Source organism: Diaphorina citri, unplaced genomic scaffold (assembly GCF_000475195.1).
Source record: "Diaphorina citri unplaced genomic scaffold, Diaci psyllid genome assembly version 1.1 scaffold66, whole genome shotgun sequence".
NCBI classification, from domain to species: domain Eukaryota; kingdom Metazoa; phylum Arthropoda; class Insecta; order Hemiptera; family Psyllidae; genus Diaphorina; species Diaphorina citri.
Window position 1 is genome coordinate 21,519 of NW_007377503.1, and position 27,176 is coordinate 48,694.

At 36.3% G+C, this 27,176-nt stretch overlaps 1 protein-coding gene across 1 annotated transcript in view; it reads right to left on the reverse strand.

Moving 5' to 3' along the window:
- LOC103519568 (O-acyltransferase like protein-like) overlaps positions 1-27,176 on the reverse strand; it is a 67,392-nt gene that overhangs the window by 21,472 nt on the left and 18,744 nt on the right. Inside the window, exons 2-3 of the mRNA XM_026831064.1 lie at positions 2,191-2,340; positions 467-696 (exon numbers count right to left, since the gene is read on the reverse strand). Of these exons, the coding sequence (XP_026686865.1) occupies positions 467-696; positions 2,191-2,340 (380 nt within the window). The remainder of the gene's footprint in view (positions 1-466; positions 697-2,190; positions 2,341-27,176) is intronic.

Here is a 27,176-nt window from a genome sequence, read left to right on the forward strand (position 1 = left end):
CAGTTTAGTTACTAGATTTCAATTTACAGGCATCAAGGTTTACAAAGAACTTAAAACTGCCCTATAAAAATCATGAATCTGTTAGACTATGTGGGGACTGAGTTGCGAAAAAATTGCAAAATTCGAGTCATTCTGTTTCAGGACTATCAATTAACATATGATTTTATGCTCTTCATTACCTTGAAGTAATGAATTCCCATGTTAAAAAGAAAATTCAGCACGAATAAAGAGCTGTTTGGATTTCATTGGTTTAATTATCAAAGAAGAGAATTTCGCAAAAAATTGAGTAGGTATCTCCATGAAAAACAAGCCAACATCAACATATTGTATACATAAATAAAATAATCAGTTTCTTCCAATGGGTATCTATTTATCTTAGTATTCTTAGCTCGGTCAATGATCCTGGACCTAACACAAATTGTAATACAGTCTGACGTCAATAGGATATCAAAAAGTAAAAACTTACGTCTTCCAATTTACTTTTGAATGGCGAGAATGACTTCATCAGATTGAGGATGTGTTCCAGATTTTTGTTTTCTGAATTGGCGACTTCCAGTTCAACATAGGAGAGACAGTATTGTCCCTGAATACCCTCTCCATCAGGTTGTTTAGCTCCCATACACAGGTCGAAGTCCCCAAACTGATTGACATTGCCGTTCAGGAGACCAGATGGAATTTTGGCTGACCCATCGTACACTGGAATACAATAAATGGACTTTAATTGTATCTGGATACTGAAACTGAAAGCACAAGTGTGTCCAAACATAGATCGATGGTCGATCAACATAAACTGAAACCATACACTGCCTCGACAACATAGATTCACCTCTTCACCTCGTCGATCGAAGGCATCGACTATGTGTGCTGAAAACGTGCGAACCAACGCAACGCCAAGAGGGAACAAAGGCCTTGTGACCTCACACAAATGAGCTCTGATCTCGAAATTTGTCGCGACGACCTATCAACTCAAAGCGAGAAAGTTTTAGATAACACTTAAGTCGATCATTTAAGACCGGTTTTAGCGTTACCTATGTTAAGCTACGCCGAGGAAGGCCAATAAATGGATGGGTGACTTACTTGCACCAGTTCTCTACAGATCATTAAAGGAAAGCAACTTTGAGCGTAGTTGGAATCTGAACGAGTGAATGTTCTGGACAACCCATGCTGCTGGCTGTTTCGGAAAGCACTCCAGCCTCGTGGGGGAAATTGAGGAGCGGGTTGGGTTCAAAGAGAAAAGGTGAGCCATAAAACCTGATAGCTAAAGGTTGCATCTAATACGCAAAACAATATTGATATGATCGGTGATAGATCAGATATTCCCGCATAACCTACATACATCCTTCATCTGGGTTTTCCTTATTGAAGTCTAACCACAAACCTATTGTTTCAGTACAAACTAGACATAACTTTAACTATGTTTGGAACAGACATAATTTTAACTATGTTTGGAATTGACAAAGATGGTCAAGATTCTTCAAGGTGGATCGTAAACACTCTCTGTCACGCATACATAGAAAATAATTGTCTTAAATTTGTACTTTATTTACTTTTTATTATTTAACTACTTCGTAATTGCTCGAGCTATGAGAGTATATTATGTCATTAAAATGGACTAACGATGCTACAGGGTTGTACAAGATAACAGCGTACTAGGAAGTTGGAATAAAAGAATAAAACGCGTAAACACTCTCTGTCACGCATACATAGAAAATGATTGTCTTAAATTTGTACTTTATTGACTTTTTATTATTTAACTACTTCGTAATTGCTCCAGCTATGAGGGTATATTATGTCATTAAAATGGACTAACGATGCTACAGGGTTGTACAAGATAACAGCGTACTAGGAAGTTGGAATAAAACGTAGATAAGATTTTCATAGGAAGAAAATCACAAGGCGTGATTCATCCCAAAGGCATTTTTTATTTTTATTTAAGTGTTGAGAGGCTTACTATGGAGTTTATTATAACCTTTTCCTATAACGCGCCATCTTGGATTTCCTATGGTTTAGTACAGGCGCCATTTCAGTTTCTAAAAGCAAACCGGTTCCGCTTCCGAAAGTTTCTCGAAAGAAAAATACACCTCTACAATCCAGAATTTCCACCAATACTCCAAGAATGTCAGCTTCTGAAACTGAAATCCTACATAAACGGTTTGTGTACCAATCGGATAACTCTTGGAAAATACTTACTCTGAACTGCCCACAAGTCCAAGTTGCGCAACCTGTCTAGATATGTTTGACTTTGCCGGGCGCATACTGGGTTTGGACTTTGCACGGGTGCAATGGGAGGCAGATGTGAAAATAAGTGCGACGAAATGATTCGGTTGTTCAGGAGATTGGCTGAAACAGAAGACAATATGTAAATTAACTTACAAGTTTAAACTAACGTATGTATTTCCTAAAGGCAGGTAAAAAGGTTCTGCCTTTATTTAGGTTTTGGTTAGAACGAGCCATAGATTTTGACATAACTCAGCCCCACAGGCATAAACAGTTTTTGGAGCATAAAAGAAAAGAGGAAAATAAGCAGTCTTTGTAGGTTTCCTTTTAAACCCCAAGAACATAGAGTAAAAATTTAGAACCAAATTCTCGTCAGACAAGTTTTGCCAAATTAACAAGAAAAGGAAATACGCATGTATTTGAGGAAATATGAAGTTGTCCTTTGGGCTCATCTGTGGCTCTACTATCTACACAGACAATTCAGGCATTGAACTATTTGAAATAACAAATAGGAAGGAATATTTTTAGGAATCTCTTTGGGGGTCTCAGGGCCGACAAGGGCAGTCAAATTACCTATCAATAATAATTTTGAACGAGGAATCCAGTTTTAAATCTGACCATCTCAAACCTGAATTTTAACTTTGCAACTTTAAAATCTCTTGAGGATAACGACCGACCTTCCCGCATGTCATACTTGTGTTTACCTATTGCTAAATCAATTTATTTGATTTTTATATGTACATACATTTTACTACGGACCATTGTACAAAATGACTCTTTGGTTAACCTACTTTAACACACCTATTAACAGCTACTCGTAAAAGTGATTTGAAAATCACTTGCATAATAAATGGCTGTAAGGACCTGCATTTTATTTATTTTTACAATGACGAATTCAACAGTTGACCCTTGGGACCGGGACCTATAAATTTTTCATCGGCGTTTTTTTATTTCGCAATAGCAATGAAAAACCTGCTTCCCCTTCATTAGACTCATGTGGTCTGTGTCGTAGCATACTCTTAATCCCTCATTAGATGGGTGATAAAAGACACAATACTTCCCGTTTAGGCATCTGTCGAGAGCTAATTATTTTGACCAATATGTCACTCATCAGAGCGATAACAATAGAATCCATACTAGTATGACAGCTTACCAAACATTTAGAGCCAAATGTGAAGGTCAACCATTGATATTTGAAAAAAATCGCAGTACAATCACAACAAGGAATACAATTTGAGCACAAATAAAAGCTAGTTCCAGTTCCAAATGGTTTCCGGGGTCCGGAAAATTCTTCGTAAGGACCTGCATTTTATTTATTTATTTTTACAATGACGAATTCAACAGTTGACCCTTGGGACCGGGACCTATAAATTTTTCATCGGCGTTTTTAATTTCGCAATAGCCATGAAAAACCTGCTTCCCCTTCATTAGACTCATGTGGTCTGTGTCGTAGCATACTCTTAATCCCTCATTAGATGGGTGATAAAAGACACAATACTTCCCGTTTAGGCATCTGTCGAGAGCTAATTATTTTGACCAATATGTCACTCATCAGAGCGATAACAATAGAATCCATACTAGTATGACAGCTTACCAAACATTTAGAGCCAAATGTGAAGGTCAATCTATCAATTTGGTGTTTGGTTTCTGTTGATAAGTCATTTTTAGATAGATTTTCATAGGTTAGAAGTAGACATATTATTGAAGTAGACTTACTATTTTATTAGGGATCAGGTTTTTTCATTATTATTTTGTAGTTTGAACTAATAACTGATTCTACTAAAAATTACGATTATAATGCGAATGCGACTAACTTTGTTAGTTTTTTTACGGTTTCGCCTGCTCTGAAGTCTAAAAAATCTAAAAATCTCATCCGAAGAAATCGCAAGCATGAGTGCTCATCATTATCAAAGTACCAAGTTCATATCATTACACTTAGGTAACTTTGTTATCTAATCAGCTACTTGATTCTATTGCAACTTTGTTGTTTTTAATGTAAACTTGTAAACAATCTTGATCTTATTTATAGTACAGTAAAATATGACACAGAAGGCGGGGTAATAAGGGAAAAAATAATAGATCTGTGAAACTTTGGGAATAACTTCATTTTATCACGTACTTGAAGGAAAAAAAAAGTCTCTAGCAATTCCGGGGGCAGAACAGTGTTTTTTCCGCCAAAAACTGCCGCAAAAACGACTTTTTTTACATTTTCGTAAATAACTCGAAAACCATTCACCGTACGAAAATAGTGTCCACAGATAAAATGCAGATGATAAAATTTCCTACATTTTATATATTTACAGTTTTTTCGTCAGACGTACTGTAGAGCCGCTACGAGCCGCTCCGTTTTGCCGCTGATTTGAATATAATGGATTCGTGACCCACAGCGGAAAAAAAAGTTGAGTATCGCTACTCTAGTGGATCGTCCTGAGATTCAACTAGGTATACAGGATATCCGAAACAAGTGGTGAAGGTGATAGTTGTGGTAGTTTCAGGGTAAATGGCTATGATTATCATTTACGCATCAGGATTTGTCAGGTTCACTTTCATGTCTGGAGAATAGCGCGATGATTTCATTTCCTTCCATATCCGCAGATTCAGGAGGTAATGGTAAGGTAAGCATACTCAAGTTAGCAACCTAGCTGAACACTCTGTTCCAGTGATGAAATTGTTAACCAAGGATACTAAAATCCGATATGAATTAATTTGCGATGGAGGAGCAAAAACACTCTTCTATTGAAATTGACCAAGAAGCAACAATACAATTCTGTAACTTGTCAAACCGTAAAAAAGGCCCATGACTTACTCTGCGGTAACTATAGCCTTTCAGCGAGTCGGTAACCTCCATGGGCTGATCCTCCAGGTAGTGGAATCTGCCCTGATACGTGGTCGGTCGAATGGTGGTGAATTCCTCCTCCACATTTTCCTCCAGATCAGGGGGGGATGGCGGAGGCTCCGTGGGCTACCTCTAGTTAGCTAGAGCTTGAATATTATGAAAATAACTGACTTTTAATGCTAGCAATAACGTAATTGATACCTGGAGCTGACTCCGTGGGCCGAATATCGTACACCCGACGATTAAACATAACTACGACACTGATTTCCTATTTTATTTTTACCTATAGCTCGAGTAATATGAAAATAACTGACTTTTAATGCTAGCAATAACGTAATTGATACCTGGAGCTGAAGACTTTTCAGAATAATCACATCTTAACACTCGTGCAGGTAGGTTACTACCAGCTCTGGGCGATAAGGCCTCTTCTATTCGGTCTTCTTTAAATCGGGAGTTGCAGGTAGGTTACTACCAGCTCTGGGCGATAAGGCCTCTTCTATCCGGTCTTCTTTAAATCGGGAGGAATAGGAAAATCATTATTTTTTATTAGCTCAGGCAAAATTTGTAGCGTGCTGTTATTTAAAGTTAAGTGCAGGTAGGTTACTACCAGCTCTGGGCGATAAGGCCTCTTCTATTCGGTCTTCTTTAAATCGGGAGGAATAGGAAAATCATTATTTTTTATTAGCTCAGGCAAAATTTGTAGCGTGCTGTTATTTAAAGTTAACTATACTTTAATTAAATTGATGGTTTTATTAAAAATAACTACTTATTACCTAAAGGTAGAGAAGCGCTTCAAACTACTTTATATCATTTTATTTCATTTAATATGGGTAATTTGTACACGTACTAAAGGCTATTATTGCTATTATTTTTTACTCGAAAATTGCAGTTCTAACACAAGATAAAATGCTAAACTACTACTTTTTACCTAAATTTAGAGAAGCGCTTCAAACTACTTTATATCATTTTATTTCATTTAATCTGGGTAATTTGTACACGTACTAAAGGCTATTATTGCTATTATTTTTTACTCGAAAATTGCAGTTCTAACACAAGATAAAATGCTAAACCTGGGTAATTTGTACACGTATCTACTAAAGGCTATTATTGCTATTATTTTTTACTCGAAAATTGCAGTTCTAACACAAGATAAAATGCTAAACTTTCAAAAAGTCACAACACACGCGATAGATGGGTAAGATGGATTACAAAGAAATCTTCTCCACCGGTAATTTTAATTTGTAAATTTTGGGACGAACGACTGGCGGTTTTTTTCCGTTCCACTAGGTTTGAAAAGTAAAAGTAGACTAAATTGGTAAATTCACAATAGTACAAACTACAAAACTATTGAAACGGTCATTTGTGTCTGGGAAAAATGAACAAATGAGCACTTCAACTACACCGTGTGTGATGGCACTTCAAAGTACTATCCTGTACTTATGTGCATTGTGCATAATAAGACGAATAAAATTCATAGGCACATAGTTCTTAGGTACTTCCTATCTGTATACCTACGTAATAGGTACCAATCTATGATTCAATTGGATCAAAACTTGATTGAAAGTGAATGGGGTAAATACATAGTGTGATTTGGCATCTCCACCAAATAACTCCAAAGTGATTTCTGATTAAGAACTGAAGGAAATTTGACACCTCTATCCCTTTTCTCTAGATAATTAGATAATTTTACTTTGGGGAATCCGACATCGACATCTCGACTAAATCTTCCCCAAGTAGGTGCCCAAAGATGACAAGTAACGATGACTGATTGGGAATATTACTTGAGAGGATTTTACTCAAAATTTTACTGAGGGGAAATTGGCATCTCCACTAATAATTCTCATAGATCACATACTCCGCAAAGCCACACGCCATACAGTTGCAGTATCTGCGGTCAACATCTTGGGATACTTATCATACTTGAGGGCATTCGGATAATGGACCAAATTGAGATCTTAGAATACTGAATTGCCAAGACTGGCCACTCACTATCAGGTAGACCTGCCAGGCATGGCTGATCAGGTCCGCCTGTCAGGGCTAGCCACTCACTATTAGGTAGACCTAACTGGTACACCTGAACATACCCGCCGGCCAGTTCTACCTGATGAGTACATACACCATCAGGTAGACCTGACAGGTACGGCTGAAAAGGTTCGCCTCTCAGGTCTACCTGATTCTGATGAGCACACACACTATCAGGTAGACCTGACATGCAGAACTTATCAAGTCCGCCTCTCGGATCTACCTGAGTATCGGTGCTCTTCAGGTATCAGATAGCCCTGACAGTCTCGGCTGAAAAGGTCCGCCTGTCAGGTCTACCTGAAACCTGATGAGCACACAAACTATCAGGTAGACCTGACAGGCAGACGTGATCAGCCGTACCTGTCAGGTCTAACTGACGGTGAGTGGCTGGCCTAATAAGAGTACTAAATAATCAGGTACACCAGACCAGAGAACTAATAATTTAATCAATGAATTGAATCACCGATCGCAACATATAGGTATGTATATTTAATACCTACGTAATTATTATCTACAATGCCAATTAATGTTATTGTGTTTCCCTATTGTTCCCAGGACTCTCACGGTCTATGTCACAAGCAAGGGTTTCGCTAGAGGGGATACGAAGTGTGATTGGTCAATGCAAACCTATTGATTTTGCTCAATGAAACATCAAGAATTTTCCTTTAGGAGGGATTTGACATCTTCATCAATTTCACCCAAAGTGAAAATAAGTTGAGGAAAATTTGACATCTCCACCAATTTCAACCTTATAAGGATACTAGTGGTTGACCCGTCCTTTGTACGGGACCACCACACACACACAAATACACTCCCCCCCACACACACCACACCCATCACACACTGCAGGGATTTGACATTTTCACCAATTTCACCCAAAGTGATAATAAGTTGAGGAAAATTTGACATCTCCACCAATTTCAACTTAGTAATGGCATACTCATGATTGAATCAAAGTAGTGGGAAATTTGATATCTCCACCAATTTTTCACGTACCTACCAAATAATACCACCGATGGAATGGTATAGTAAACCAATTTTATAATTTAATAACAATATGTGCTGGGTAAGTAGACACCGAAAGTCAACATGATTGAATCAAAGTAGTGGGAAATTTGATATCTCCACCAATTTTTCACGTACTTACCAAATAATACCACCGATGGAATGGTATAGTAAACCAATTTTATAATTTAATAACAATATGTGCTGGGTAAGTAGACACCGAAAGTTAATTTTCGTATTCCTTATTGCCAATCAGTTGAGTTTTATATAATCCCGAAAGTGGTTTTTCCTGTACTACTGGAAAATGGTACGATTTTTCCGAAATATTCTTTCGCCAAACGATTTAAACCGCCGTTTTGCATATAGCCTTATGGTCAGTCAGCTAATTTTCGCACTCCTTATGGCCAATCAGTTGAATTTTGTGTAATCAGTTTTTTAGGTATACCCTTCCAAACTGGTATCAGAACCAGAGATACCAGAATACTGGTGGTGATCTACCAGAGGTCGAAACAGGTTGTGGTGTCAGGATCACCAGGTTAAAAGATAGACGGTGATTTACCAGAGGTCGAAACAGGTTGTGGTGTCAGGATCACCAGGTTAAAAGATAGACCTTATCGCTTCTTGTAAAGTTTAATCATTGCACCTATTACTTCTTATCACCTACCTATGTAAATTGACAAAAATTATAACCAATAAAGAAATTATATAAGAAAAGCTCATCTACTTTACAACTTGTGCAGCACCTACAACTTGTAGAAATAAATCTACAACCACCTATTCTACAACAACCAATACGTACAATTTTGTCACATCAGCTTAGTAAAACGATACATAGGTACCGTATTTAACTATTTATATGTAGATAATTGTACCGAATAGCGTCTAGGAAAAACTTCAAGAAAATGCGAGTTAGGTATATGGGACGACGGTGTAAGGTGTAGGAATAAAAAATAGCACGAAAGATTACCAATATTCACCTACAAATTATGCACATCAAAAATCCAAATATCAAGTAAGGTAATCGATTTCGTAATTAAATTAGGTAATGAAGAATGCCTGAAACATCTTTTTATTCCTCTTGACTCTTGAGTATTGTGACCTTCTATGAGATTTTAACTCTGGATATTTTTCAACATTTCAGTGATACAGTTGAACTATAACAGAACTATCCAGACCAAAATTTTCGTACTGAGACTAGACTACATTGTAGCATTGGAAAAACATTGAACTAATAGCGTATAACCGGCATGCCAATCAAGAAGTTCCGGGTTCAATACTTTCAGCTGATTTGGAGTAGAACTCGTTCTCAATTTGGTACCGGGTACAAACCGAATCTGTGGTAAAAGTGGAATATGGTTGGTGCAGATTTTCATTGCAAACCACTCGGGTGTCTATCATATGGGTGATGCCTCATGGACCAAATGATGTCCTAGTCAAACTACTTGACACGTGGGGTGTGCAGTGTTCTTGAACAAACTAAGAGAGTTCTAACTAAACGATTTGCACTTTGTCTCTTGTCTTGTTACACCCAACCTCATTGGTGTAGTGGTTAGCACGGTGGATTCTGGAGGTTGATGGTTCGAGTCCAAGCCAAGTCATAAAATTTAGTGTAGTGTATTCATCAGGGAATGATAGTTGTGACAAGCACTTATGCTCAAAACAATTAACTTCTTCTTGTCTTTTTACCGAACTCTTGAATGGTTGGTCCCATGTTGATGAATTGTGTACTAATAATAACACATAAGAGGAAGTTTTGCTGAATAAGTTTTTGAGACCCATTGGAACTCCGGGGGGTCCCTCTTTCCTCGGTGAGGTCTACAGTTCAATGAACTCAGCACCTGTGTGAGAACCAATTTTAGTTATAGTGCCCAGCTCATCCTAACATCCATGTCCAGCAGTTCAATGAATGTGACATTTAACTTCACGGGGAGGGGGCCATTTTGAATCACATTAATCAGAATTTTGAAGACAAATTCTTAGATTAGGCCGACGAAATGTAAATTTGGTGTCTCAGATGTTTGATCTAACCTTGAAGAGCAAAATTTTGTTAAATCTCTTCCCAAACCTAGTGAGAATCAAATTCTGTCCAATAGTAAATAATTTAATACTATATTAGCCCTCAACACATCACTGTTTTGCTGATTGAAAATGTTTCAATTAAGTTTAAATGCTGAAGAACTTCTTTTCTAACCGGCAAAGTCAATTACAAGAGCTAAAAACAAGTTACAAGACCTTCATTTTAATTTACAAAAAAGTCCCTTTGATAAAACATGTGAAAATTTTAAAATTGTAAAAAACTTTTCATAGCTATTAATTTGATCAAGGTATGAACAAAGTTCAGTGACGATAAATGCAACAGAAAACAGAAATATTACATTTCCTGTGAGTTTGTGACGCATAGTCTGTCTGCTAGAATCAATAATTAATTTTAATATAGGTAGGTACATTGTACTTTATAAAATCACGCACGATATTTTCCTCTACTAAATCCGGACATAATATTAATTTGTATAGGGAATCCCAACACGTGGGCCTTTACTTACAATCGGGTCTATTTTGTCTGCTCCTAATAGCATTCTTCATCTGATTTGATAATAAAATGCTAGCTCGTGTATTGTTTTGTTTACGTCGTGAATCATTGAAACAAATTACCATCAACAATAGGTACCACGGTAATAAATTTATCATTCAGAAAAGTTATGGAAGAGCAATACTCAACCTGTGCAGCCTCTTGGCAGAGTAAATGCCAGTAAAATATGACCAAACATGCTCAGTGAACATTGTTCACCTCGGTACCAATCTACATAACATACCTGACAGGGCCTAACTTAGGTTCCTCAGTTCTCAAGAGAGACCTTTACCAATAGATTTTGTGACCTTCGTGAAGTTTGGAACACACAAATGTGGCCAAAGGCAAAAAAAGGTTGTGTATGGTTGGTATAACTTCGTGAGCACTCGAGGTTTACCAGAAACAATTAAAGAATTAAAGTATTGACGTAACAAGTGCACTACGGACGATGAAAAATTTCACGCATCGGAAAACGGAAATTTTCGTTGAAAATCGTGACGAAAACACGCGTGTTTATTCATGAACTCATCATGACATGTCATTCATGTCAATTAATGTTCTGCTCACATAGGAACCTACAAAGACCATCTCTAGATCTTCATGCTTTGTTTGTCTGTCATAAATTTCAAGCGGAACAGTAGACCTAATCATATGCGGGTATTAAAGTTGTCATAATAGTAGGGAGGTTTTGCATTGTGCATTCAACACTTTAGTAGTGCTGAAACACAGTCAAAATACATTCCCGGTACTTTTTAATGCTCTCTTTGCCCTAAATTCGCTTTAAGCTATTTGAAGAATTTGAATTGCTAAAAAGATTTTACAATTATTAAGACGTACCTAACAGAATTAAACGTTTGTGTCCACAGGTAGGTACATTGTACTTTATAAAATCACGCAGGATATTTTCCTCTACTGAATCCGGACATAATATTAATTTGTATAGGGAATCCCAACACGTGGGCCTTTACTTACAATCGGGTCTATTTTGTCTGCTCCTAATCGCATTCTTCATCTGATTTGATAGTAAAACGCTGGGTCGTGTATTGTTTGTTTACGTCGTGAATCATTGAAACAAATTGCCATCAACAATAGGTACCACGGTAATGAATTTATCATTCAGAAAAGTTATGGAAGAGCAAAACTCAACCTGTGCAGCCCCTTGGCAGAGTAAATGCCAGTAAAATATGACCAAACATGTTCAGTGAACATTGTTCACCTCGGCACCAATCTACATATATTTACAAAACATACTTGACAGGGCCTAACTTGGGTTCCTCAGTTCTCAAGAGAGACCTTTACCAATAGATTTTGTGACCTTCGTGAAGTTTGGAACACACAAATGTGGCCAAAGGCAAAAAAAAGGTTGTGTATGGTTGGTATAACTTCGTGAGCACTCGAGGATTACCAGAAACAATTAAAGAATTAAAGTATTGAGGTAACAAGTGCATTACCGACGATGAAAAATTTCACGCATCGGAAAACGGAAATTTTCGTTGAAAGTCGTGACGAAAACACGCGTGTTTATTCATGAACTCATCATGGCATGTCATTCATGTCAATTAATGTTCTGCTCACATAGGAACCTACAAAGACCATCTCTAGATCTTCATGCTTTGTTTGTCTGTCATAAATTCCAGGCGGAACAGTAGACCTAATCATATGCGGGTATTAAAGTTGTCATAATAGTATGGAGGTTTTGCATTGTGCATTCAACACTTTAGTAGTGCTGAAACACACTCAAAATACATTCCCGGTACTTTTTAATGCTCTCTTTGCCCTAAATTTGCTTTAAGCTATTTGAAGAATTTGAATTGCTAAAAAGATTTTACAATTATTAAGACGTACCTAACAGAATTAAACGTTTGTGTCCACACATAGTCGACCAGCCGTGGATCGATTTCGATTGAACTGCCTCGACAATATGGTTTCACCTCGTCGATCGAAGGCCGGTCGACAATACTATGTTTTTACTACACACCTTTACATACATTCGACAATGATGATATCCGAAAATATAATTCTCAATTCACATCAACACTGTATAAATTTTTTGATTGCCTTTTGCGTTAAAAAGGAAATGGAAAAGAGGAAATTCCAATACAAAATATTGCAAACGCTAGATTATTTGCAAGGTCATTAATCGATTGATAAGAACTGATAACCTATTGTTATTGATTGCCTTTTGCGTTAAAAAGGAAATGGGAAAGAGGAAATTCCAATACAAAATATTGCAAACGCTAGATTATTTGCAAGGTCATTAATCGATTGATAAGAACTGATAACCTATTGTTCATTTAGATGCCTTTTTAGTCCGTCCTTCCTTTATTATTACAATAGTAATAAAAAGGTATAAGGGACGGACTATTGTATTCGCTTCGGTGTCGTCTGTCTGTCTGTCGGTCTGTCACTCTGTCTGTTCCCATAGAAGGACTTATCCAAACCTGGTCGACCTATATATCAAATTAAAGGTCTTTTTATCAGGAACACGAAAATGGTGGTGCAAATTTTGTCCAGAAAACCATAAAGCCAAAAAACCAAAAAAACTGGTTTTTGGGGGATTTTTTTCACATTTTCTCACACAAATGAGCTCTGATCTCGAAATTTGTCGCGACGACCTATGAACTCAAAGCGAGAAAGCTTTAGATAACACTTCAGTCGATCATTTAAGGATTTAAGACCGGTTTTAGCGTCACCTATGTTAAGCTACGCCGAGAAAGGCCAATAAATGGATGAGTGACTTAAACATTATATTGGGAATAAAGGGAGAACGGACTCTAGTCTTGATTTTAAATCATAACATGAAAGTAAAATCGAAAAATCAAATCAAGAATAATAATAAACTAAATATTAAACAAATTAGGTAGGTACATAGGTACTGATCGAATAAACTACGGGCTAAATAATTCCCGGAGGGACGGGCCCAGCTTGTTAATAATAATAATAATAATAATAATAATAATAATAATAATAATAATAATAATAATAATAATAATAATAATAATAATAATAATAATAATAATAATAATAATAATAATAATAATAATAATAATAATAATAATAATAATAATAATAATAATAATAATAATAATAATAATAATAATAATAATAATAATAATAATAATAATAATAATAATAATAATAATAATAATAATAATAATAATAATAATAATAATAATAATAATAATAATAATAATAATAATAATAATAATAATAATAATAATAATAATAATAATAATAATAATAATAATAATAATAATAATAATAATAATAATAATAATAATAATAATAATAATAATAATAATAATAATAATAATAATAATAATAATAATAATAATAATAATAATAATAATAATAATAATAATAATAATAATAATAATAATAATAATAATAATAATAATAATAATAATAATAATAATAATAATAATAATAATAATAATAATAATAATAATAATAATAATAATAATAATAATAATAATAATAATAATAATAATAATAATAATAATAATAATAATAATAATAATAATAATAATAATAATAATAATAATAATAATAATAATAATAATAATAATAATAATAATAATAATAATAATAATAATAATAATAATAATAATAATAATAATAATAATAATAATAAACATGGGAAGCTTCTTTTCTTATAATAAATAGATAGACCAAGAAAATTCTAGTTTTGCGTGGATAAATTTGGAACTTAAGTTGGATGGATGTATGATTTTTCTCGCTCTTCGATTACAGAGATTTTGAGTATGTATGTAAACTGCAGAATACGCATACGCAAAGATAGAATAGGAGTAGCACACAGAAATCTCAGGAATAGCATTTTACTTGGATATCCAGTCAGTGTGGGAAGATTGTGAAGATAGGCACACACCATGTTTATATTTTCATTTGAGATTTAATAAGAGGCAACTTCTTTGTCAGGTAATTGTGCCGGAATCGTCTTTAAACTTCAAGAGACCGTGCAGTACCAAGGGCGGACTACGCGTATTTCCTAGAGGAACCTGAAGTGAGTAAAGTTATACAATGTATGTCATTCCCAATTAGAATCCTAAATTAAATTAGATAAATCCAGAATCTAGGATTCTTAGGGATAACTCAGTTCAGATTCCAGATTCCACAAGAAAAATAGGCGTCCTCCATGGTGAAGTGAAAAACCAAGATAACCAAAAGAAACATAGCGCTGTCACTCTCAATCCGAAAGTCGCGGGTTCATAACCCAAAGGATGTGAACTTTGTTCAACAAATTCCTTGAAACTCATCCAGTGATATGTGGTTTTCAGCATGAATGCTCATAGTTGATACTGAGAAAATTACTTATTTATACTTTGAATGATATCATCTGCTGATAGCTCTCGGCTTTGTCCTTCCCACAATTATTCTTCAAAGTCATTGGCTATTAGATTTTCATACTCTTCTAGAACTCCTCAGGAATTTCTTCAACAGCACCAAAAGGGTTCTGAACGTATACCCTCGAAAGGTTGGGCCAATACTTGGCAAATTTAATGAGAAACATGCATATTCAACACATAAAGGAAATTTACTCAAAAGATTTTGTGACCCATTGGATCATTGGGGCTCCGTAAACGCCCCTTTTCTAAGTGAGGTCATCAGTTTACTGTTGATGTTATGAAACAAAATGTTCTATTTTGGTAGTCTAAAAGAAGCACAACTATCCTTCCTTTCGTTAGGCCTGGGTGAGTCACTGAGTCTTTAAAATTCACGACCATAACTTCCACTGTGAAGGTCGAAATCTGTTTTAGTACTGAGATAATAGATTCCCAAGATAAACTTCTGAATGAATGAACCAGGCTTTGAAATCATTCTGTTCTGAATTCCTTTGTTGGTTCGCACAGAGGGAGTTTGGCAAGGTCAAGTTCGAACCCAGGACTTAGGATACTTATTCATTAGTCTGACTATTAATATTATAGTTACAATAATGTCTGCACTTGAACTAGAACATGAATAAGATTGATGAAGGAAGCAAGAGTGCAAGACGCAAGTTAATAGCTTTATAATCTCAAGTACCTACCTAACTATTAACTATTCCGCTCATACATTGTAGCAAATTACCAATTGGGCAGTGAGTCTTTGGTCTTTGATTGACAAGTTCTTTAGATAGATAGATACATAGATAGGAAAAGTTGAACTACCTCAACTCAATAATTTGGCAATCAAGTGTCGGACTTCCTTCTGTCATTTTCAATGTTATATCTTTGAAATTGACCTTTATAACTTCGGCCATTGACTTTCAAAGTTCTAAAACCTGTGATTCATCATGTTTGGAGTCACAGTCATGGCTAGTCTTTGATCAATACGAGTACTAATCTCTTTAAATTGTCTTTCAATGAGAATCCATCCTTAAAACTTGCTGAAATTAATTTTCGTTATTTGCCTTTATCCATTATCTAGCTATCTCAACATTGTGAAGTCAGTGCAGTCACAGTCAGAATGTTCAAGTTCAGTTGATCCCAAAGGCAAAGGTAAGCCTTTGTCCTCGACAGGTGGAGTGTGCCAGAAGACATGTTGGTGTGTTCCAATCCGCTTGACCCCTAATTTCAATATTTCAAATACTTATTCTAGGATGTCCTTCACTCGGTTGGGCAATGGGCAGGTTCCTTGATTGGAGATGAGGTAGCCGAGGAACTTGACTTCTGAACTCCTCATTTCTTCAACAGCACCAAAAGGGTTCTGAACTTATACCCTCGAAAAGTTGGGCCAATACTTGGCAAATTTAATGAGAAACATGCATATTCAACACATAAAGGAAATTTACTCAAAAGATTTTTTGATGTAATGTAACAAAATGTTCAATTTTGGTAGTCCAAAAAAAGCACAACTATCCTTCCTTTCGTTAGGCCTGGGTGAGTCACTGAGTCTTTAAAATTCACGACCATAACTTCCACTGTGAAGGTCGAAATCTGTTTTAGTACTGAGATAATAGATTCCCAAGATAAACTTCTGAATGAATGAACCAGGCTTTGAAATCATTCTGTTCTGAATTCCTTTGTTGGTTCGCACAGAGGGAGTTTGGCAAGGTCAAGTTCGAACCCAGGACTTAGGATACTTATTCATTAGTCTGACTATTAATATTATAGTTACAATAATGTCTGCACTTGAACTAGAACATGAATAAGATTGATGAAGGAAGCAAGAGTGCAAGACGCAAGTTAATAGCTTTATAATCTCAAGTACCTACCTAACTATTAACTATTCCGCTCATACATTGTAGCAAATTACCAATTGGGCAGTGAGTCTTTGGTCTTTGATTGACAAGTTCTTTAGATAGATAGATACATAGATAGGAAAAGTTGAACTACCTCAACTCAATAATTTGGCAATCAAGTGTCGGACTTCCTTCTGTCATTTTCAATGTTATATCTTTGAAATTGACCTTTATAACTTCGGCCATTGACTTTCAAAGTTCTAAAACCTGTGATTCATCATGTTTGGAGTCACAGTCATGGCTAGTCTTTCATCAATACGAGTACTAATCTCTTTAAATTGTCTTTCAATGAGAATCCATCCTTAAAACTTGCTGAAATTAATTTCCGTTATTTGTCTTTATCCATTATCTAGCTATCTCAACATTGTAAAGTCAGTGCAGTCACAGTCAGAATGTTCAAGTTCAGTTGATCCCAAAGGCAAAGGTAAGCCTTTGTCCTCGACAGGTGGAGTGTGCCAGAAGACATGTTGGTGTGTTCCAATCCGCTTGACCCCTAATTTCAATATTTCAAATACTTAATCATAGATTCATTATGTTTCGTTGTTTCGCATTCTCTCACAATCAACACGCGTACGCGTCCACGCAATATAAATACTTAATCACAGATTCATTATGTTTCGTTGTTTCGCATTCTCTCACAATCAACACGCGTACGCGTCCACGCAATATTATAATTATGTAGGACATGTTTAATGTTTTATTTTCTTTATTTGACAATAACAAGTAAATTTAATACAAATACAAGAGGATCCTTCCTAAGACACAATGCTTCTAAGAAGGATATTATTACAACAGATAGTTTACTAACCTATATAAATAAAACATGATTTTACGTTTAATCAATTAACCCCACGGCTTAGTTCATACCTTACCACTAAGATTCCTGGAATCACTTGCCGTCTTGATTCATTGATCGCGGAATCATATTCGGTGACACAAACTCTGCCATCCGTGAAATTGTCAATTTAACAATACCCATCCCAAAGTGTGTGGTTCTGCGTGATAGCTTGATGAGTAATGGAAAGGTACGGTGGACATTAGACTTTAATAATGTCATTGTATGTCTAACTTGTTGCAAGAATTCATAATTGGACAGTATTCAGCAGAAAAGAACCATCCATAGGGCAATTCCCCTTATGGATGGTTCTTTTCTGCTTAATGCTATCCAATTCAACCTGAGGACTTTGTAAATTTCATGAGAATCACGTAATTCGAACGTTAGAGCGCAAAAATAGGGTGAATGGCCTTTGCCGATAAGAGTGATTCATAGGAGCCAAGGTTGTGAAATATTTGACATGATATTGTTGAATCTCATAGGCCAGCCACTCACTATCAGATAGACCTGACAGGTACACCTGATCAGGTCCGCCTGTCAGGTCTATCTGATACCTGATGAGCACACACACTATCAGGTAGACCTGACAGGTACGGCTGAAGAGGTCCGTCTGTCAGGTCTACCTGGTATCTGATGAGCACACACACTATCAGGTAGACCTGATCAGGTGTACCTGATCAGGTGTACCTGTCGTCAGTTCTACCTGATAGTGAGTGACCGGCCTTAGGCTTGTAGACCGGGAGCTGAGGTACATTTTTTCTACCTCATAAGGTACAAAATTTTCTTCCTATGGATCTGATGGGGGTTGGCGAGTACATCGTCAGTTCTACCTGATAGTGAGTGACCGGCCTTAGGCTTGGGTTTATAATCTTATGTTAAAGTGTGTAGCAAGTTCTAAGAATGATCCAAGACCGCCCGGGTATAGTCTCCGATACTCAGAGGTCAACGAACACTTCAACATGAACCTATAGACCAAGGGGTTACATAAAATGTTCGTAAAAAGTTTTTCCGAGTGCAAATTCAATATTGTGAGTACTCCTAGGAAAACCTTGATTTGTTAATTTGATGACGTATGATGGGTACTATGTGGGAGTATATAAGACCAGATCAGAGAATCATGATCTGTAATTAAATGTGAAGTTAGCCAGACCATGTCTGAATTATGCAGCAGAGATTGTGCTAAATGAATGAAAGAAGTGAGTTTTGAACTTCTGAGTGTTAACTTGAAGTATGCATTTGATAATTTTTGTAAAGTTGTGTCCACACATAGTCGATGGTCGTCGATCGATGTTGACTGAAACCTTCCACACTTTCTCAACGACTTAGATTCACTTCATCGATTGATATCGACTGGAACCCATATAAACTAGATGAGACCAAAGAATTTTGGTAGAAAAAAGATTAAAATGTGTACCTAGTTTGAATGTGTTTTGGGCTATGTCGACCGACCACAAGTCGCGACGCGACGTTAAGACGTTAGGTCTGTAGAAAACATTGACCGTCCGCATAATCTTGAAGGTAACCCAGAACACCAGAACAAATAGGCTTGACGAAAATAAACTCCTCAATAGTACACATGAACGAAAATAAGATTCTACTTACTGGGCAAAATGTAGGATAAGGTCAAGAGAATTCTGAAGCAAGGAAACGTTAATACCAGTGATTAACCAAACCAAGAAAACCAAGATTAGTGCGATACGCAGAATAAATTAATGAGAGGGTTCTTGGGTGTTCAAATTATCATGGCATACTCCAAATTATGAAGCATGCTATTTATAACAGACATGCTATTTATAACAGACTGTTTTCCTTTGTTTTTATAGTAGACTAATAACTAAACAGTATTCATATTGACACTAACCAGGATGTAAAGTTTATCCCCTACAAAAACACAAATGTGAAAAAAAAGGCCAAGTTCCTTTCCAAAAATGTCGGCCTATAAAAGTGGTGAGATCAGAAAATGTTTTTGTTTGTTTTTATAGTAGACTAATAACTAAACAGTATTCATATTGACACTAACCAGGATGTAAAGTTTATTTCACATAGTGTCAAACGGGGACGAGATGAAAGATGATTGTGTAAGGTTCGGTGAGTTTCGGTCCAGAAAATTGGTCCAAGGTTTCAAATTGGCAGGGTTTCAGCAATGTCGTTACTATCAGATACAGAGATAGACCGTATCTGTGTAACATTACTTGATTATGATTGTTCCATGGATATTTAATTTAGCCTATTTTGTAGAGGATCACAAAAAGTAATAATTGTCTGAAGGCCCGAGTTCCATTACATTGAATGTAACCAACTTGGATGAAAGCAATTCTTCACAAGGCGGACAGAAGCGAAGTTTTGACGTCAGCAAACAGTCAGCAATTGGTACTCAGTCTCAGAATCACCTGCCAACCTAGTCAGTCTACTTGGAAATTGGAAAAATTCGTTAAAAATACGATCAATGGCAGTCTTATCCAAAGAAAGCAAGTACCAGTGATACAAATATATCAAGTGGTACACTTATCAAGATATCGTGATTCACAAATCACCCTGAGGTTCCTGACTGCTCAGTCTTGATTCTTGACCCTTGGTAAGGCTTTCATGACCATTTTACCCTGAACACATTCCCAAGCACCTAAACCTAAAGTAAAATGAATAGACAGGCATTAGTTTCTCATGTTATAGCAAAGTTACCTAGGTATGTTCCAAGCGGAATTTTAATAATTTTTGATTGGTTTGGTCTTCACGATACTTTAGCCGTGACATCTAGACTGTAAATCCAATGTCTCGGAAAACCTATTGACTAAACCAAGGTGATTCTGATCAAACACGATGCTATTATAATTAAAGATATTCAAATTACTATAGTTAGTTATTAAGGCGCGCTCATCAAGGATTCCTATTGGTTACCGAGCTACCAGCCTCCAACGACTAATTTTGTGTAATTTGATCTGGTGAGTTCAAAGCACTGGGTAAGTTATCTGTGATGTCTGTTTCCTCTAATGACCGATCCAGTGGTCAGGATATCAAATCAGACTGGGGAATACCTTTTAATGTCATTACTATAGGAGATTTTCATCTTAGTCCTATGAGATTTCCTATCTGATTTTGATTGCAATACGCAAGTTGATGGAAACATCAAAGAGGGTTTTTGTATGATGAGAGCTTAGTAATGAACATTTTCTATAAAATAAACAATCTTGTACAGACCTACGTATAAGTGTAAGCATGTGAGGAACTGAGGAAGAGTATCATAAAGAAAAAATTCTATTAAGGCTTCCAATTTTGGCTCGTACATAGGTAAAGTGTAGAACAAAGAAAAGTAGAGGAAAATTGAGGTTTTGGGCTTCCCGGGTCCGTCTGAGCTCGTGGGCAAGGGCAAGCTTAGCTAATACCCGCCACTCACATTCAGACTGTCTGTGAGCCCGCGGTCTGCCAGACGCTGACGTCTCAGCTTGAGTGGCTGGCCAAAATCTTTCAGATGCCTATTATTCTAGGAATCAAAATCCTTTAAATCAGTGACCAGAGTAAACTCACTGATGGATTCCTGAAGAACTTTTGTTTGAGGATAGTTGAGTAAATTGTTCAATACGGTCAGCCAGTAGCTACTCAACATTCAGAAGAGGAATTCAATCAAATAAATCACTCAACCTGAACCGAAATGGATATTCAAACAAAAATAATTAAGCATCAAATATTTTAAATTTTCTTCCATTTTTAATTAACATTTGACAAAGATTTAATTTCAAAACGGATGTAATCGTGAATGCGGTCAATATTTGATTATTATTTATTCATTGGTTGATAATGACGTCTGACAGTTAAGTTAGATAATACCGAAAGAATACTGCAATCTGGTTCGTAGGTCAGTGTTGACAGGGTTATGGTACAAAATATTTTACGTCGGGAGAAAAAGGGAAAGCTTTTACAAAAGTCCATTTTGAAATGACGCTATAAAATTTTGATGTCCCTGCGGGACTCGAACCCTAGTCCTCCGGGTGATGTTGTTATATTTTGAAGTTATAGGTACCTAATGGGATTGAAAATATTAGAAGTTTAAAGCTACTGACTAACTTTACTAACTTTAGAAGTTATACTCGTACAGTGTTAAACTGGAAAACAACAACAGAAACAGCAACAACAACAACAACAACACCAACAACAACCAAAAATCAGAAGCATCATTGACAATAATAATTTACCATTTAAATACGGTTTAGAAAACCCAGCAACCTCTGTGGCCAAGTGGGTATCACAATAGGCTTGCACGCAGGAGGTCCGGGTTCGATTCCCGGCGGAGCCGAGTTTTTTTCGGCTCTGTGCTTGGAGTTCGCGGTGCACTCAGCCTCTTGAGGACAATTGAGTAGCTACTTTAATCGAGTAGCGACCAGTGGCAGCATTACCAGAGTAAAAAGAAAAATTATATGATATGTCATAAATGGTAAAGGAGGCTCTTAGTAATGCTGTGATATCCACAAAAATTGGTACGTATCATTCTTAGGAGATATGACCAACATTCCAACACCAGATAAGATATAATATGTATAAGTGATGGACCCAACGCATCGTGGTGTTTAACTTGTTCAAAAAGGGAGGTTCCCTTTTTGAATAATGACACCTCACGGTATGTTCTGACGGAACCTTATGGGATATTCTGATGAACAGTGGAATACTTTGTTTAGAAGACGCAAAATTAATCTTTTAACTCCGATTTTTTAACCTTACAAAAAATTCAGGAATCTACTTCTAATATTTTAAAAGACCTATTATGATAATGCCATTTTCGGCCTTCGCTTCGTGCGGCAATGGATATTTTACATTGTTTGCTTATGTGCTTATTTTATGCTTATATGATGTAGGTATTGTAGGTAGAATCGTAGAACCTTAACCCAGCTTTTAGGGCTGGTCGCAGTGTACGCCCCTGCACCTAAGCCTCAGAGTGAGCTTTTTGTGTATGGAGTTAATCTGTAGGTAGGTAGGTTTATACTTATACCTAATTTACGTATAGGCTCGTCCATTTAATCAAGGTGCAGCTCAGTAAGGGCATACTATTCCCGTAGGAATCTACTTCTAATTTTTTGAAAGACCCATTATGATAATGCCATTTTCGGCCTTCGCTTCGTGCGGCAATGGATATTTTACATTGTTTGCTTATGTGCTTATTTTATGCTTATATGCATAAAAAGAACGACTTCAGTTTCTTGTGGCTCATAGTTTTCGGATGATCTAGGGACTAGGGAATATTCTAGGGAAAATTCCTCTGCCTTGGAGTTTTTCAAATTTCATTTTCGTGGTTCCTCTTCTCCCGTTCCTCATCTTACGTGATGTTCACTACTTCTCTACATTCTCAGAAAACATTTTCTCTCAGATATGTACGTACATCTGATTTCCAAGATTCGCTCCCCTGTGCACAAAAACCCCATAACACCTTAATAGCACCTAGAAGCGCTCACCTAACCTTAAACTATTCCCTGATGTATGTAGAACTAAAGACTCGAAACCAACAAAAACTTACAACACAGTTCTTCAAACGTCCATCCTAACTGACCACCAGTGATGAAACGTTAGAAGAAAGATAACAACCATTAAGAACGTTTAGAAGGCCCTCATTTTCCACGTTTCAGAGGGTAACAAGGATTTCATGGTGCCGATTAGCAATGGTCAAGTAAGAAGTACTTCAGATTGCATTAGAACCAGTATGTGATATGAGTCATGATGGCCAATGACCTTTTCATTATCTCCCATTATTGTATTTCTAACCTTCCGTTAAATTGGCGTAACTAATAAATTTAACGTCGAGAATCTGTAGAACGGTCCAATAGCAATAGGCAATTTTGTGTCGAGAAACTCTAACGCTCCAATATACAATTTTGTGTGCGAAGTTTGAAGTGTCTTCCTTAAATCAGGATTAAGGATTTACGGGTTTACGGTGAACATAAATCAGGATTTTACCACTGTTTAGATTCAGTTGTCATAACATTTATTGCCAATTAGGTGTGAATTCTGCGTCCGTGGTTTGAAATGGACTGAGGCGCCCATATTGTCACTGAAAAAGCTGTTGTTTTGAATCCCAGCCAAGGCAGAAAATAGGTATGTCAGCAAAATTACAATATGGTAGGTGCCTATCTGTAATTCTGTATGTACCACTGTCACTGTAGTAGGCAGTATAGGTAGACACCTATATATATAGGAAATAATAGGTTATACAAACTTCGTTAATCTGATAGTTCAAAGCTTTGGTGTTGAAGAAAAAGAATATTAAAGAAGAAGAAGAAGAAGAAGAAGAAGAAGAAGAAGAAGAAGAAGAAGAAGAAGAAGAAGAAGAAATGGAAAAGGAAATATTAGCTTTTATAAGTTACAGATTATTCACCCCATCACTTATCGAATTACGGTTTAGGTAGTAAAAGAAATTGAATAGTACCTCCTAATTTACATATTATAGTGATTCCTAATCTACATATATTATATGCTTAGCGTGCAAATAAATAAATAAAAATAAAATATCTATAATAATATTATGTAAGTACCTCATTAAAGTAAAATTGGACTTGGACTCAATCTCTCGTCCTGAACCTGATCTTAATTGTTTGATATCATTTAGTTACGAGACTAATCCATTAGGTTTAAGGTTTAATACCCTTTTTTGAAAAAAGGTCAAATTTTACCTCATAAGGTACATGGCTGAGATTAATACCAAAAGACGCGGAAAGGTCTCCTGATTCCAAATATACCTGACTAAGACGGTTTTCCGGGGGCTTTCCCCAACTAAGACGACTTTAAAATATCCCAAACGGGGCCAAAATTTACCTCATAAGGTACATGGCTGGAACTGGTGCCAAAAAACGCGGAATGGTCTCCTGATTCCAAATATACCCAACTAAGACGGTTTTCCGGGGGCTTTGCTCAACTAAGACTCGTAAAAAATCCATGATGCTGGACGATACCTGTCAGAACATGAAATTATAAACATAAGAATCAAGCAGATAATCCGTAAGTACTTGGTCATCTAGGCAAAAACTTACTGATTAGTGCTGAGATAATGCTTCCATTACTCGTAATTTCAAGTTGGTACCTGAATATTGTGATAGTGGCACATTAACAAGTGGCTTTACATGAGGTTTATTACAGTATTGTCGCACATTTTATTTAAATCCGGTGATGCCAGGTTTTGGTGTAAGAACTGTCTTCGATTCGTAGAAGCTGGACCCATCCTTTAGGCCTGTTTGCCCCTACACATAAGCCTCGGAGTGGGTTTTTGTGTATGACTATCTTCAATTACTTTTAAGTTTTGAGACTTTTAAGTCCAGTCATGGCAGGTTTTTGTTTCAGGACTATTAATCCTTCCTTTGTCCTTTCCTTGTTATCATACTTGGCCCTGAGAAATCTTCTCAAAAGAAAAGCCGTGTCATCTTCCACACTAGGTAATCCTCCACTGATGACTCAGAGATAAATTACCGGTCAAGAAGGCAGATTACTGGCAATAAGTTACAAGATAATTATGATGAAATAGTAATTGGACTTTGGATCTGGAGGTTGGTGGTTCGAGTCCATGTCAAGTCATAAAATTGATCTAGGTGTAATAATCGGGGAACGATATTTGTGACAAGCATTAAGCATTAAATTTAAGTATGCTTAACACAATTGAAAATTCCTTCCTTTCTAATTTGTCTGTTGTTGTTGTAGCTGTGTAAGTGGTAGCTGCGCCGAGGGGGGTTGATGGTCTCTAGCTCTAGCCAATATTAATTGGCCTGTCCCGAACCGAATATTAAGAGGGGGTTTATAATCTTATGTTAAAGTGTGTAGCAAGTTCTAAGAATGATCCAAGACCGCCCGGGTATAGTCTCCGATACTCAGAGGTCAACGAACACTTCAACATGAACCTATAGACCAAGGGGTTACATAAAATGTTCATAAAAAGTTTTTCCGAGTGCAAATTCAATATTGTGAGTACTCCTAGGAAAACCTTGATTTGTTAATTTGATGACGTATGATGGGTACTATGTGGGAGTATATAAGACCAGATCAGAGAATCATGATCTGTAATTAAATGTGAAGTTAGCCAGACCATGTCTGAATTATGCAGCAGAGATTGTGCTAAATGAATGAAAGAAGTGAGTTTTGAACTTCTGAGTGTTAACTTGAAGTATGCATTTGATAATTTTTGTAAAGTTGTGTCCACACATAGTCGATGGTCGTCGATCGATGTTGACTGAAACCTTCCACACTTTCTCAACGACTTAGATTCACTTCATCGATTGATATCGACTGGAACCCATATAAACTAGATGAGACCAAAGAATTTTGGTAGAAAAAAGATTAAAATGTGTACCTAGTTTGAATGTGTTTTGGGCTATGTCGACCGACCACAAGTCGCGACGCGACGTTAAGACGTTAGGTCTGTAGAAAACATTGACCGTCCGCATAATCTTGAAGGTAACCCAGAACACCAGAACAAATAGGCTTGACGAAAATAAACTCCTCAATAGTACACATGAACGAAAATAAGATTCTACTTACTGGGCAAAATGTAGGATAAGGTCAAGAGAATTCTGAAGCAAGGAAACGTTAATACCAGTGATTAACCAAACCAAGAAAACCAAGATTAGTGCGATACGCAGAATAAATTAATGAGAGGGTTCTTGGGTGTTCAAATTATCATGGCATACTCCAAATTATGAAGCATGCTATTTATAACAGACTGTTTTTGTTTAGGCTGGTCCACTCTCTGATTCAAATTCCCCCTTAATATCTGTGCTAGATCAACGAGCAATAACCTACAGTTTTAACAAGATCAGAAATTTATAGGTGAGACCATCAAGATTGGTCTTCTATAAGTTAACTTAAACAAGAGGTATTAAGACATCGTTAATGTATTCGACAATAACCGACCTTGACTAATTTATTTCAGGTCTAACTTTTTGACACATCAATATGATGTCACCCAGAATAATACATATGTTAATATTAAATTTAGACTCTAGATGGACAGATAGGATGTCAATAGATAATAGCAGTTCCTAATGGCTTGGAGTCTGCTATTAGGTATTCTTATGATGAATTTGTTACTATCTTTGTTAGAAACAACAGAATTTGTAACGGTACCTGACTAAAAGTATACCTATATGTATGTAAATGGACCTACTAGTGGTTGACCCGTCCTTTGTACGGGACCACCACACAGACGCACTTTATCTTATCTAATATAGATAGGATATTTTTATCATATTTCTTCTAACTATTCCTTCAGAAGCTCAATAAACCTAGGGTACAATCCTCCTCTTCTAAAACTTTAGCAAAAAAAAAAGTATTGATACCTATTCTGATACGTGACTAACTATAGTTCTTTATTGTCTTTGATAGGTAATCTTCTTTCTGATGTTCTTGGTCTTATTAATTTCAAATAGGTGGTAAGCTTCTTACACTCTGTTAAGTGACCATTTAGTATGAGAAGAAAAAGAAGCTCTAA